This window comes from Vipera berus, assembly GCF_964194415.1.
Source record: "Vipera berus genome assembly, chromosome: 5".
NCBI classification, from domain to species: domain Eukaryota; kingdom Metazoa; phylum Chordata; class Lepidosauria; order Squamata; family Viperidae; genus Vipera; species Vipera berus.
The window spans coordinates 68,098,651-68,112,828 of record NC_138207.1 but is presented as its reverse complement, the minus strand read 5'-3'; the positions used below and the strand labels follow the sequence as shown (position 1 = coordinate 68,112,828).

Below are 14,178 nucleotides of genomic sequence, written 5' to 3'. Positions count from 1 at the left end.
CTCTCATTGAGATTCTTTGAGGGATCACAAACCTACTTTGGACAGAAGTCCTTCAGTTTTTAGCTAAGAAGATAACAGAAGCAATCTAGTGTAGTTATTTTTCATCAGTTAAGCATCTTTTGGATATTTGTTTGAGCATACTAAGGGTTACATGACAGCAGTGTTCCAATATTTGAGGGACTGCCATAAAAAAGGAGTCTGCCTATTTTATTTTTTATTTTAATCCCATTTATATCCCGCCCTTCTCCGAAGATTCAGGGCAGCTTACAATTTAAGCACAAACCAATGTGCTTAGCAATAGCCTTCATTCTATGTATATGCCTGCTTATTAGGGCTTATTAGCCCCCCCCAAGCGGCATTATTACAAAGTCAGCTTAATTGCCCCCAACAATCTGGGTCCTCAATTTACCTACCTGGGAAGGATGGAAGGCTGAGTCAACCTTGAGCCTGGTGGGATGCGAACCTGCACTAATTGCAGGCAGCTGGTGTTACTTGAGGAGGCATTAGCCCACTGCTCCACCAAGGCTTCAAAGCACCTGATGGAAGGACAAGAAGCAAAGGATGAAAACCTAGAACTAAGGAGAAATTTCCTGACAGTGTGAACAATCAAGCAGTGGAACAGCTTGCCTTCAGAAGCTGTTTGTTCTCCAACAGTGGAGGCTTTTAAGGAGATACTGGACAACCATTTGTCTAAAAAGGCATGGGGTCTCCTGCTTGACCAGGGAATTGAACCAGAGGGCCTACTAGTTCCTTTCCAACTCTATATTCTGCAAAAAATGTGCTATGAAAAGGTACAGACTTACAACAATCTAAACTATTGATCTATTTCACTATAGGTCTAGAAGAATCATTCCATCCTTGGTGACATGTCTTTCCCAGAGCTGTTAAGATATGCAGCAAAATATTTTTACATGGAATCTAAAATAATAAAATACTCTTTTACTTGGAATCTTCTATGTTATGGAATTTTAGTGCTTCATCTTCTAGGCCAGTATTTCACAGCTACAGCATCTTTAAGATGTTTGGACCAACTCCCAGAATTCTGCATCCACTATGCTGAGGAATTTTGGGATTGAACTCCATACATCTTAAAGACGCTGAAGTTGAGAACACTGGTTTAGACCAATGTGGGGTTTTCCCCAATATGTTATATCAGTGCATAAAGCAGGGGAGTTATGAATGGTGGTATTGCAATTAGCCATAGCTTTTAAACACAGATCCTCACCAAATGCCTATTAATGTGAAACTCATCTTCTTATTATAATGAACATATACATAATATTGAACTCTGACTCCCAAATGTCTTGCATTTATATTGGTTACTTAGAACAATTCTCAAGTTGTTTCCTCTCCAATTTTTCCATGGAAACCAGTTACTCTGGGAATAGGTGGATTAAAATTGGGTCGTGAATTGAACTTTCTCTTGATTTATTGGCATTTTATCTCATCTCACACATCAGCTACACTTAAAAGGTCATAGTAGATTAACTATGACTATCCTACAGTTATAAAAAGAATAGTACTATCGTGTAGAAAAAAACACACTCAATTAAAATTATTTCCGTGAAAACAATTCATTTTGTAGCCAGATATAACCTGTCAGTTCATTTACTGCTAACCTTGAGCATGACATACACACAATGGACTCATTTACACATCTACTTGTGAATTGGTCTATCTCCCTTATGAACATGTACTGTACTATAATAACTGCTTTTCTGCATTTCAGCCTTTAACCACTTGTCTCCTTTGGATAAACTGGCTGGAAATAAAACTAGCTTAGAAGGGTTTGTCTCCCAGATTTCAAATCTTTCCTACATTTTGATGACAGTAATGGTCAGCTGCTTTGTTTGAATAGTGGTTAATGGGACCCCTAATTGGCAGATTCCTTTATTTCTTTTGCTCCTTCCACAGATAAGTGCTATCTGTTTCCCCCCTTCTGAGAATGAAGAGAGGGAATTGTTTTAACATCCTTCCCGTTACTTGGACTAGAAGGGGAAACTTGGCAAAACACTTGGCCAATATTTCATCATTGCTGAGTTGCCATGTTCTCCCCTCTGCAGAATTGGATGGTAAAATATGAAAAGGTAACATTGGCTGGAAAGCTCTCCCCCCCTGGGATTCCAGAGAGGTGTAGGGCATGTTCTTCTTCATTTCTCCTTTTATGGAAACTTCTGAATCAAAAATCATATTACCCAGTGGTGGAATTCATATACATGAACAACTTGTTCTCTGTGTGGATTCTGCTTCCAGAAGTCCATTCTGGGCCTGGGCAACAGAAAATTAGCTACTGGTTCTGCCGAACTGGTGCAAACTGGCTGAATCCCACCATTGATATTACCTCTGATTAGGGTATCCTGGTTGCCTGGATTAGGCCATTGCCCAAATGCTGCTCATAGATGAAGTATATCTTGTTACAGTGAATGTAGCTAGCTTTTGTTCAGCAGCAGACACAGTCCATCAGACCCTTATGGGCCATCATCCCACAATGCATTCTTTCTAACTGTAATTCATTTAAATTTTAGGTATTGTTAGTTTATTGAAATTAATCATTTTAGATGCTTTTGTTTGGTTGTAATTATAAGCCAATACAATTTTAGCACTTGCATTATAATTTAATATAAGCTGTGTCCTGCATCTCACTTATAGATGTTATGTTTGTTTTACAAATGTATTTTAACTCTTAAATTATCTCTCCTGGTCTGCAACTGCAATAAATTGAATTGAATTGAAAACCATTGCTGTGTTGATAGAGCCAGCACTTCCTTATTCATTTATTCATTCAATTTATCTTCCAGCACAATCAAAGAAGACTCTTGGCAGCTCACAATGATAAACCAAACATAACCATTAAATAAAAAATCTTATAAGGCCATTATACTTCATAAAAGAATAAATTGGATTTCACTCTAAAGGCAATTTAGAAAAGTTGTTTTCAACTTCTTCTTGGGGGCAGGGTAGAGGGGTGAGAGGGAAGCCAATAATGTTGAAACAGGCAGATCTTTAATGGGAATCCATTCCAAAGGGCCAGCCTTATCACAGAAAAACAATATTTTTAGGCTTCATCCCCACTTCCCAAAATAAAAGATAGCCATGTGTTTCTCCCAGTGTGACCAAAGTGGTTGGGTTGATTCCAATAGGAAGATGTGATCCTGCAGGTGATTCAGTGACAGCCATAGTGGGCTTTATAAGACAAACCCAGCACTTCAAATTGCCCCCAGTAGCTAATTGGAGGCCAAAACACTTGGCTCCACTGGATTTACTACCAACTTAAGCATCCAGGAAGTCTTTAAAGGCAGCCCCAAGCAGAGTATGTGGCAATAATCTAATCAGGTGCTAAGTCACTGCAGTCAATACAGCGGACTCTTTTTTTTTCTTCTAAGCTAGCCTTTATAGGAGGCAGATCAGCAATCCAAAATGACCAAAGAAGAAACTGGGGACTGCAAGTATGTGCCCACCATAACATACAGATCCGGAATATGCAATTTTGATGAAGAATATGCAACTCGAAGAAAATAATGTTTTATTATACCATTCAACTTCATTGCTGAATATTTCATTTCCATATATGAGAATGATATTTCTTTTGCGGTTACTGTTGTTTGTTTGTTTTTGAATTCCATAATGGGTTTATTTTAGCGTGTCACATTTCAAAATGGGAAAGTATATCCGTTAAAATGGAGTCAAGTTTCTTAGTCCCATCCCCATTCATATTTTAATATATACCACTCCTGAAAGCCAACGAAAGTGTAATGACTAGCTTGGAGATAAATGTTTTCCTGTGAAGGCTAAAACTATAATTTGAAAATTCTAAAGCTAAACAGATATCTTCACAGAAGCATGTAGGTACCACACAAACACCTCACACGTTCATTTCAAGTTTGGGTTTTCTCTAAAACACCTCATCGTGCAATCCATAGCTGTAAAACGAAAAGAAAGGGGGTACAGTATTTTCGCTCAAATTGTACCAGTCTCAGTGTTGAGTGTAGTGAAACAAGGATTCTTGAGTGTTCATTATATGTTTCTGAGAGAGCAGGTTGCAAAAATACAGGTAGTCCTCGACTTACGAGCACAATTGACCCCGGAATTTATGTTGCTAAGGGAAACAGTTGTTAAGCGAGCTTTGCCCCATTTTACAGCATTTCTTGTCACTGCAGTTGTTGAAGTTAGTAACATGGTTGTTAAGTAATCTGGCTTTCCCATTGACTTTGCTTGTCAGTAGGTTGCAAAGATGATCACATGACCCAGAAACATGCAACTGTCATAAATATGAGTCAGTTGCCAAGGATCTGAACTTTGATCACATGACCATAGGGATGCCACAAGGGTCATAAGTGTGAAAAATGGTCATAAGTTTTTTTTTTCCAGTGCCCTTGTAACTTTGAATAGTCACTAAATGAACTGTTGTAAGTTGAGGACTACCTGTATGTCAAATTAGACTAGAGGTACTTTGTGGGGACACAGAGAGACAGCAGCAAGTAAAAATAAAAATAACTGAGGCTTCCTCTTTTGCAAATGAAAGACCCAGGAGCCAAATACAAAATTGATCACATTCTATGCAGGTTAAACAAATTTCAGTTAAGTAGTTTTTACCTTCACAGTGTAAGGCACAGCTGTCAAACTGCCAGCCCGCAGGCTGGTTGCATCATACAGAGGCCGCACCCACCCCAGCTCCGGCAATGCGAAAAAAGTCGTGATACATTGCAACACGTCACGTGAGGCAGTGAGTTTGATACCTGTGATGTAAGGGGCTGCTTCTCAAATCTTGGTAAATTACTCAAAATTGAGTAAAAGTCATTTTTCTTTGGGTAACAACATATAAACCCATTACTCCATCACAGGGACATTTAAATTGACTTAAAGTGTTTTACCTTTATTGGGTAAAAAAGATTTTTGGATAATTAGTTTTGAGTATGTATGGTGAGCAGTGGTGTAATGTGTTTCAGTTTCTCAGATGTGAAGGATCATCATATGAAGTAGCAATCGCAATAGCAGTTAGACGTATATACCGCTTCATAGTGCTTTACAGCCCTCTCTAAGCAATTTACAGAGTCAGCATGTGCCCCCCAACAATCTGGGTCATTTTACTGACCTCAGAAGGATGGAAGGCTGAGTCAAGCTTAAGCTGGTCAGGATCAAACTCCTGGCTGTGGGGAGAGTTAGGCTCCCATACTGCATTCTAACCACTGCGCTACCACGTAATGCCAATCTTCTAGCAAGTATCACTAGAACACAAAAGTCATTCTTTTGTACTGTTGTGGTAGGCTGTTTAGAATTTTCCCTTTCATTTAAAACAGTAATCTTACTACTGGTAGTACTACTGTGATTCTAGTAGATCTTTCCACCTGTTCAAAAAACTAAGCCAAAGAGTTAAGGGTGAAACCTATCCACCTGAAAGGCTCTGAATTTTTATTTATAGGTTTATATGATATGATCTGAAAGCAGTGCCTATAAATACAGTTGTGAGAGGAACAATAAAATAATTTTAATAAACTTCTTTACACCAGGCTTTCAAAGGTTGTTTTAAAGAAATGTCTGCCTTCGCAGGTAACTCATGTAATGATGTTTTCTGACATGCCTTTCCCCTTCCCTCTTTCTTGAAGATATTTGAGCAGTTTGTCAAGACGAGAATAAGAGAAGAATATAAGGAAAAGAAAAACAAACTACTGCTAGCCAAAGAAGAATTCAAAAAGCTGCTGGAAGAATCTAAATTGTCACCGAGGTATGAAACAACTTTTAGATATAAATCCTAAGTGGAGCATCCTTTGAATATGGGGGTTGAATAAACTGAGATTATGCCAGAAACCAAGCTTCTGAATATGAATGTATCGCTTAGAGTTCTGGACACATATATTCAGTGCTTTTTTTGTATAAGAAAAAGGTGCCGGAACTCACACATGTCATACAACCCGCATTGCCTATCTTACAAGGTTCCATCCAAAAAAGGTGCCGGAACTCTGTTCTGAGCGTTTTATGAGAAAAAAAGCCCTGCATATATTTGTCATCTTCTGGTTAGCTGAGACCTTGTGAGACTATCAAAACTCACAAACTTCAATATTCTTGCAAAAAACTACGTGATGCTTCAGAGATGACACCCCATTGCTAGACTTTGTGAAAATTTTGGATACTTTTTTTTAAAAAAATGTTCATTAACCCTGTTCTAGCATGGTTGTATAAATTTGCATGATAGAACTTGATGCCTGAAAATATTTTGTCAGCCTTTTAATAGATGATACAATACATAAAGGGACTTTCAGTGGCAACTCAAATCAAATCAGTGGTGCTTATTATACTCTTTATTATTCTCTACCCATTTTTGTTTTTTCAAAGCAAATATCCCCGATCTTCTGCCATTATTCTATTACAGCTAAGGTCAAATTTTTAAAAGGTTGACTTCATGTTAATGTCAACCAACTCTACAATCTCTCTTTTTAAGCCCTAAATTATATATTATATAATAAATTATATTTTTTATTAAATTTTAATTTAATTTTTAATTTTAATCCCATTTATATCCCGCCCTTCTCCGAAGACTCAGGGCGGCTTACAATCTAAAGCACAAATCAATGTGCTTAGCAATAGCTTTCATTCTATGTATATGCCTGCTTATTAGGGCTTTCACCACCACCACCCCAAGCGGCATTATTACAAAGTCAGCTTAATTGCCCCCAACAATCTGGGTCCTCATTTTACCTACCTCGGAAGGATGGAAGGCTGAGTCAACCTTGAGCCTGGTGGGATGCGAACCTGCACTAATTGCAGGAAGCTGGTGTTACTTAAGGAGGCATTAGCCCACTGCTCCACCAAGGCTAAATATAAAAATAAATAAAATAAATAAATATAGGAGAGGCTAAATTCCAGATCCAGTATAGGTTTCCGCATATAAAATACATCAGCAAAGTGCATAATTTATTTCAAGAACATATTTGATATCTGTAGTACATTAGTGCAGTAACCAATAGGTTAATGAAGATGTAATTCATTTTCATGCATTATAAGCAAGTTGAACTAAATCTATTATCTCACTATATAAAGTATACTGAACAGTCAAAATCCATCACTGTACTTTATTATGCTTTGCAGTAGAAGACCCAGCTGCAAGTATGATTAATGTTTGCTATATACCCAAGTACACTTTATTATATTATAAAATCAGTCTTTTCAAATTATAGCCACACAAGAATATCATTCACAATGGTGACTGCACATTATATGCAAGATTTTGAAATGTTGCCTGTTTTATTTAGCTGTTTTCTATCATTCTTCAAGGAAAGAAGGATCTAAGAATCTTATATGAAGTTGTGATTCTTGTTTGTAATTTTATTAATCATCAAGATAGTTTATGACAACAGATTTATATTACAGAGATAAAGAAAAACATTTTGCTCATAGTTTGAATAACTTTATAAACCTGCATAACGTAATGTAGGGAATAATTTTCAAATTTTAACAATGTATTATTATATTTTTTTTCTATATGCATAAATGGACAATATTGAAGAATTATTCAATACCTATAGGACACAGGTCGGCAACCTGCGGCTCCCAGCCGCCCGGTGCGCGCGCACCTCTTCCAACGGGCAGTGGTGCGCGCGCACCTCTCCAAATGGAGAGTGGCACCGCCCGTTTGGAGAGGTGCACGCGCACCTCCCCGAATGGGCGGAGGTGCGCGCGCACCTCCCCAAACCTTTGGAGAGGTGCGCGCGTACCTCCGCGCGAATGGGCAGCGGTGCCGCTCTTTCAGGAAGCTGCCGCGGCCCGTCTCTGAAGCTGCCGAAAGCGGCAGCTTAGCAGACGGGCCGCGGCAGCTTCCTCAAAGAGCGGCGCCCCTGCCCATTCCGAGAGGTGCGCGCGCACCTCTCCGAACGACCGGAGGTGCGCACGCACCTCCCCAAACCTTTGGGGAGGTGCGCGCGTACCTCCGCGCGAAGGGGCAGTGGTGCCGCTCTTTCAGGAAGCTGCCGCGGCCCGTCTCTGAAGCTGCCGAAAGCGGCAGCTTAGCAGACGGGCCGTGGCAGCTTCCTCAAAGAGCGGCACCGCTGCCCATTCGCGCGGAGGTACGTGCGCACCTCCGGTCGTTCGGAGAGGTGCGCGCGCACCTCTCGGAATGGGCAGGGGCGCCGCTCTTTGAGGAAGCTGCCACGGCCCGTCTGCAAAGCTGCCGAAAGCGGCAGCTTTGCAGACGGGCCGTCGCCGTCGGGCAACCGGGAACCGGTTCCATCTCATTTTTAAAAAAATGGCAGCCGCGTGCGTCCGCGCATGCGCAAAAAACCTTTTTGCGCATGCGCGTGCATGGACACACGCACGCGGCTCCCTCTTTTTTTAATTTGTGATGGAACCGGTTCCCAGTTGCTCTTTTTCTTTTTTAGGTTGCCGACCCCTGCTATAGGAGAATGACAGTAGCTATGATAATAATTTAAAAGGTTGACTTGTACTGCACCATTATAGTTAAATTTGTTAAAGGTGAAATATGAATATATATATATATATATATATATATGTATGTATGTATGTATGTATGTATGTATGTATGTATGTATATATATATATATATATATATATATATATATATAGGTTTTTTTCAATTTGTTGAGGGTTTTTTTAGTTTTTGGTTTCTTGTTTCTTTCATTATTTTAATCTGCTTACTATGTTCTGACCTTTTCACCACAAAGGTTGATACTGATCACACAAAATAGTGTATGGAGGAATAAACGTAGGACAGACTGCTATATGCTTGAGTTTTCCAACAAAAAACATGATATAAATGTAATAAAAAATAATTAGAGACAGTTTGGTCTAGTGGTTAAGGCAACAAGCAGAAACTGGAAAACCATGAGACATGCCTTAGGCAAGAAGCCAGCTGGGTCTAAGCAACCCTAGAAAGAAGGCAATGGCAAAATACTTTGGAAATATTGCCAAGAAAATGGCAAAGACTTGTCTAGGCAGTCTAGGAATCAAAAGCTTATAATATATAAATATTAGGAATCTTATGATCACGTAGTGGTTAGTGTTGCAAAATGCTGCCATGACAACTAGGACAGTCACAAAATACCCCTTTGTGAGAAATCAAATGGATAAGATGTTTTCTATGCCCTTTCTATCTACCCCCATATCCCATATCACTGAATGCTAATTCCAGCCCTGGAGTGCTTTTGACATTTTATTTGTTTGGGGTATGTGGGCACACATCCAAGCTAATCACTGGGTCACCACTTCCTTTCATTTTCATATTTTTAAAATAATATCATCTGGCAGATAGTCAAGTCAAGTCAAAGTTTATTTCAGTCAAAGACCAGAAATAAGAGCATATATGACACATTTTCACAGATTAAGATATTTTCCCATGCTGACACTTAATATTGCAGCAAACTACATAGTTTCTTGTATTGTAAAGTGAACTAGTTATTATCTCTATTTTATTATCTCTAGCAGGAACACGTTGCAGGAGCACATTTTAAGTCAAGGCAAACATGTTCTGCATTACTACAGAGGTACGATATTTACCTCTGTCAAGAGCATGGGGAAAAAAGGCCCTTTCTTCTTTAACCTGATATTTTAAAGATACTAGAAAGCAAATGTACCTATGCCCTGCTCTAAGAAACCCTGTGCTATTTGCAGGTTGGATCCTACCCCTTTGGGTTCCTTCATGCAGCTGGAGAGTGGAGTAGTTTTCTGGATGGGAGAATTGAGATTATTGTCTCATTGGGGAAGGGGATGCTTCCAGCAGCTTTGAACAAGGCTATAGTGTGCCCCCTCCTTAAGAATCCCTTCCTGCATCCAGAGGTGTAAGTCAACTACTGCCCACTCTTCCCTTTTTCAAAAATACTTGAAGAGCCACTTGGACCTATTTCCCAGAGGGGAAAAAAAACATTGGGAGCAGCAAAACCTGCATGCGCATGTGCACGCACATGCACACACAAGGGGGAGCTTGATTGAAGAATTTAATTAAAAAGAAATACAGGCTGCTGTGCATGAGTTCTCTCTCTCTCTCTTTCTCTCTCTCTGTCCCTCCCTCCCTCTCTCTCTCTTCCCCCCCTCTCTCTCCCTCTCTCTGATCTTCTAACCTGGCAAGCTGACTTCATGCTGTTCTCAGACAAGCTGACACACATTCTTATTGGGCTGGCTCTCCTGCTGCTTTCTGCTTCCTGCTTCCTGTGGAGATGCAGCAAAGGCAGGAGCCACACTCAATAAGCTTGTCAGCTTCTTGGAGAACAGCGTGAGGCCACTCTCTTTTTTATACACACAGACGCACACACAGACACACACAGACACACACACACACACACACACACACAGAGAGAGAGAGAGAGAGAGAGAGAGAGAGAGAGAGAGAGAGAGAGAGAGAGAGAGAGAGAGAGAGAGAGAGAGAGAAGGGAAGCACAAGTGCCTCTCTCTGTCTGTCTCTCTCTTTCTCTCTGCAAGGGAGCTGCAGGAGAAGACTGAAAGAGCCACATGGGGCTCCAGAGCCACAGGTTGCCGACCTGTGACCTAGGGGAACCTAGAGTTGGATGGGATTTGTTTCAAAAAGAGATCAGAAGTTCACTAGATTTATCCATTTTTTCCTGAAATGCTTCAAAAAATAAGCCACTTCAAATATGACAATCCCTTTTAAATTCCACACATCTGTGGTTCCATGGGGTGCCTAAAGGTTACTACATGATGGCATCAAGCAGGGATATCAAAAATCAAGATGGTTGCCTTGCCCATGTGATTAATGTCCCACCTATTTATTGTGGGCCTTCTATGTGTAAAGCAAAAAAAAAAATGAACAGGTTTTTAACAATGTGGTCCTCAATGCAATTTCCAATGCAACTAAAGCCAAACATTGAAATTTAAGTCAGAATTTCCATTATGCCATACAATGTTTTTATTTAGCCATACAACTTGTTTCACAAATTTCCCTATGTACTACTCCCATCCTTCATATTTCCAAACAGAATCATACCTGGGAATCAAAAGATATCTGACTCTACCAGTTCTGATGAAAATCTTGGCCTTCTAAAACTTTATGCTGCTGTGGGAAGAAAGAAGTTGTGTTGTTTGGCAAGTTTAAGCTAAACCATTTAAACTCTTTATTTTTGAGAATCCCATCTTAATTTTAATTATGTTGGATCATCCACAGTGAACTAATTATTCCTCAAGGTTCCATGAATCAATAAATAAGTCTATTATATGAAAGTGGAATAATGACTTAGGATGAGAAGCCAAGCAGATCAATGAGTTTTTGAGATTTTTGACTTTAATCTTTCTGTTTCTATCACCTCTGTGACAAGGAAAAGATGCAGTAAGAATGATTTCAGGAGAAAAAAGAAAAACCTGCGTGTTTAAGAAAGAGCCAAAAAATATTAACACATGTTTCAGGATCCAAACTCCTGGTCCTGGTGATTGACCCAGATTGATTGGATCCTGTAATATTATCCTTGGGACACGTATATTTGCCTTCATTCATACACATCTGATGGTGGGATTCAAATATGTGAACAACTGGTTCTCTGTGTGGATGCTGCTTCCGGAAGACCATTTTGGGCCTGGGCAACAAAAAATTAGCTACCGGTTCTGCCGAAGTGGTGCAAACTGGTTGAATCCCATTACTGTACACATGTATTGACTATCCTGCAGCTGTCTGAGAATGTGTGCTTATTCTTTGATAATTATTCCTTTCCCATTCTAGGACCACCTTTAAGGAGTTTGCAGAGAAATATGGCGCAGATCAACGTTTTCGATTGGTTCAGAAAAAGAAAGACCAAGAGCATTTTTTCAACCAGTTCATACTTATCCTTAAAAAGAGAGACAAAGAAAACAGAATAAGGCTACGGAAAATGAGATAAAAAGCAAATCTGCAATAAGAATGCAAGTCAAATACTGGGGCATCTACAGTGGAGAAGACGAATGGCATGCATTTTATATCATCTTTTGAGTTTTTTACTCCCAGCAATTAGAGGGAAATTCAGAAAATCTGAAGAGCCATCTCAGCACACAAAGTTTCTGTCTGTTGTATGTGGAAGACTGCACTGCAGAAATCTGTAGTATATTTCATTCTCAGACACTTAATGTTTCATATTGAAGCTCTCTTTTTTGTACAACATTCAAATTTGATGCGTTTCTAATTACATGATATGTCGGTCCCTTAATTGTTTTAATAATTTATGCAAATTATTTGTAATATACACAAAATTGAAATCCAGCGTGATTTGCTATTAAGCAGAAGCAGATGCCATCGATAATAACAAAAAGGATTTTTTTTAACCATTTAAGAAAAAAACCAAAATTAACACTGTACTTCTCTGCACATTTATTTGGAAATAAGTCCTGCTGACTTCATCAACACTTGCTCCCAAATAAAAGTGTTTAAAAATGCTGCACAGTTATGTTTGGGCAGCTTTGTACATTAAAAAATAATAAATGGTTTAAAGGTCCAGTGATACTGAAGAAATCATTATTCAATGTTCATAGGTCTAAGTCTAGTTTTCTGAGTCGTAGTAGTAATAGGGTATTAATTGTAATCATAGTGAAGATGTGAAAATCCTGGCATCTTTCCTGTAGAACAGTGTATAAATCTTTACCAAAAAAGCTTTGTAATTAAATTATTCTCAATAATGCTCCAGGCACATCAAGAAGAGCAGCACTTCTATATTAAAAGCTATTATAAAGAAGTTATTTTGTAAACCCATCCTATTAATATTTGAGTTATTTTTATTGTATGCGAAGAGTTTGCATGAGATCAGTCTCATCTTTGTATAATCAAAGATTTTAATCTTTTTTTTATTAATAAATATTTTAAGACTATTGGTCATGTTATTTTTCCAAATGATTGAAATCACCTCTAAAATTGCAACTTTTTTTGTATTTAATTGAAGACTGAAGAATAGGGTTTCCCAACTGGGGAGTGCAAGATGATATTCCACAGGGTGCGAAAACTTGGGTTTTCAAAATTATAGTGTATATGCATAATTAGTTGCCATTATTTTGAACTTTTGTAAGGGATGCAAGAATATATCAGAAGCTTTCTAGGGGTGCGGAGTATAGAAAAGGTTGGGAACTGCTGTTCTAGGCCAATATTCTTTAATTTAGTTCCTCCAAAAGTAAGCAACCTCATGTATACTTCTATAGTTCAAAACATCTCAAAAGTACAGGCAGTCGTCAACTTACAACTATTCATTTAGTGATTCTTTGAAATTACGACTGCATTGAAAAAAGACTGGTCCCCACATTTAAAACCATTGCAGCATCCCCATGCTCACATGATCAAAATTTGGGCACTTGGCAACTGGCATGTATTTATGTATCAGACATGAAAAAAACAGGTCCATGTGTGAAGGTTCTAATTGATTACTACCATCAATGGCCAGGATTCTCCTCAGAGTAATGGTTAGCATCTGGACAGATAAGCTGTAGCTGCATGAAAGTGGGGTAGGACTTCATTATGTTGTGGCTACGTAATGAATCTAAACTGATGTCTCATTTAACTCCTCCATGGCTCTGCCAGTCTCTCTCCTACATTGTGTCACATAATAATAATAATAAATAATAATAATAATAATAATAAACCTTTATTGTTAAAGTACAACATGTGTACATTGAGATTAGCTGAGCCTCTCCCCATGCTCCCTCCCCCCAACACACAGTGACAACAAACCCTCCATCCTACCACACCATGTGAACCAACTACACCACACACCGGCCTCCCAAGTCAATTCTGCATAAGTTCACAGAGATTATATCCCATTCAAAAGCCTAACAGCCCACGGATAAAAGCTGTTTTTCAGCCTGTTGGTACGGCTGGCTATACTCCTATATCTCCTACCTCATGGTAGGAGAGTAAAGAGATACCATCCAGGACAGGTCCATTTGGGGCCTATCCTGGTGGCTTCCAACATGCAAAATCAATGGGGGAAGGTGGATTCACTTAATGACTGTGTGACTCATTTAACAACTGGGATAATTCACTTAACCCTGGCAAAAAAAGGTCATAAGATCAGGTGCAAATAGCCTTGCTAAGCAGTTGCAAATTGTGTCTGTCAGTTAAGGACATGTAAGCTTCATTATCAACCACAATTGGAGAGGGCAATTTGACTGTTATGCAAAACGATCGCTAAGTGAACCCACAATACTGCTTATGATCTTACTTTAGTTTTCCTTTGCTTTATAGACTGTTAAGGTTGTAACTGCAAGGATTGA

The 14,178-nt window shown here is 39.0% G+C and overlaps 1 protein-coding gene across 1 annotated transcript in view; it reads left to right on the top strand.

Annotated features, from left to right (window-relative positions):
- Positions 1–12,786, top strand: part of TCERG1L (transcription elongation regulator 1 like) — a gene marked incomplete at its 5' end in the record, with an annotated part of 189,188 nt that extends 176,402 nt beyond the window's left edge. Inside the window, 2 exons of the mRNA XM_081329237.1 lie at positions 5,604–5,722; positions 11,672–12,786. Coding sequence (XP_081185363.1) covers positions 5,604–5,722; positions 11,672–11,828 — 276 coding nt within the window. The 3' untranslated portion in view covers positions 11,829–12,786. The remainder of the gene's footprint in view (positions 1–5,603; positions 5,723–11,671) is intronic.
- Positions 12,787–14,178: the final 1,392 nt, after the last annotated feature.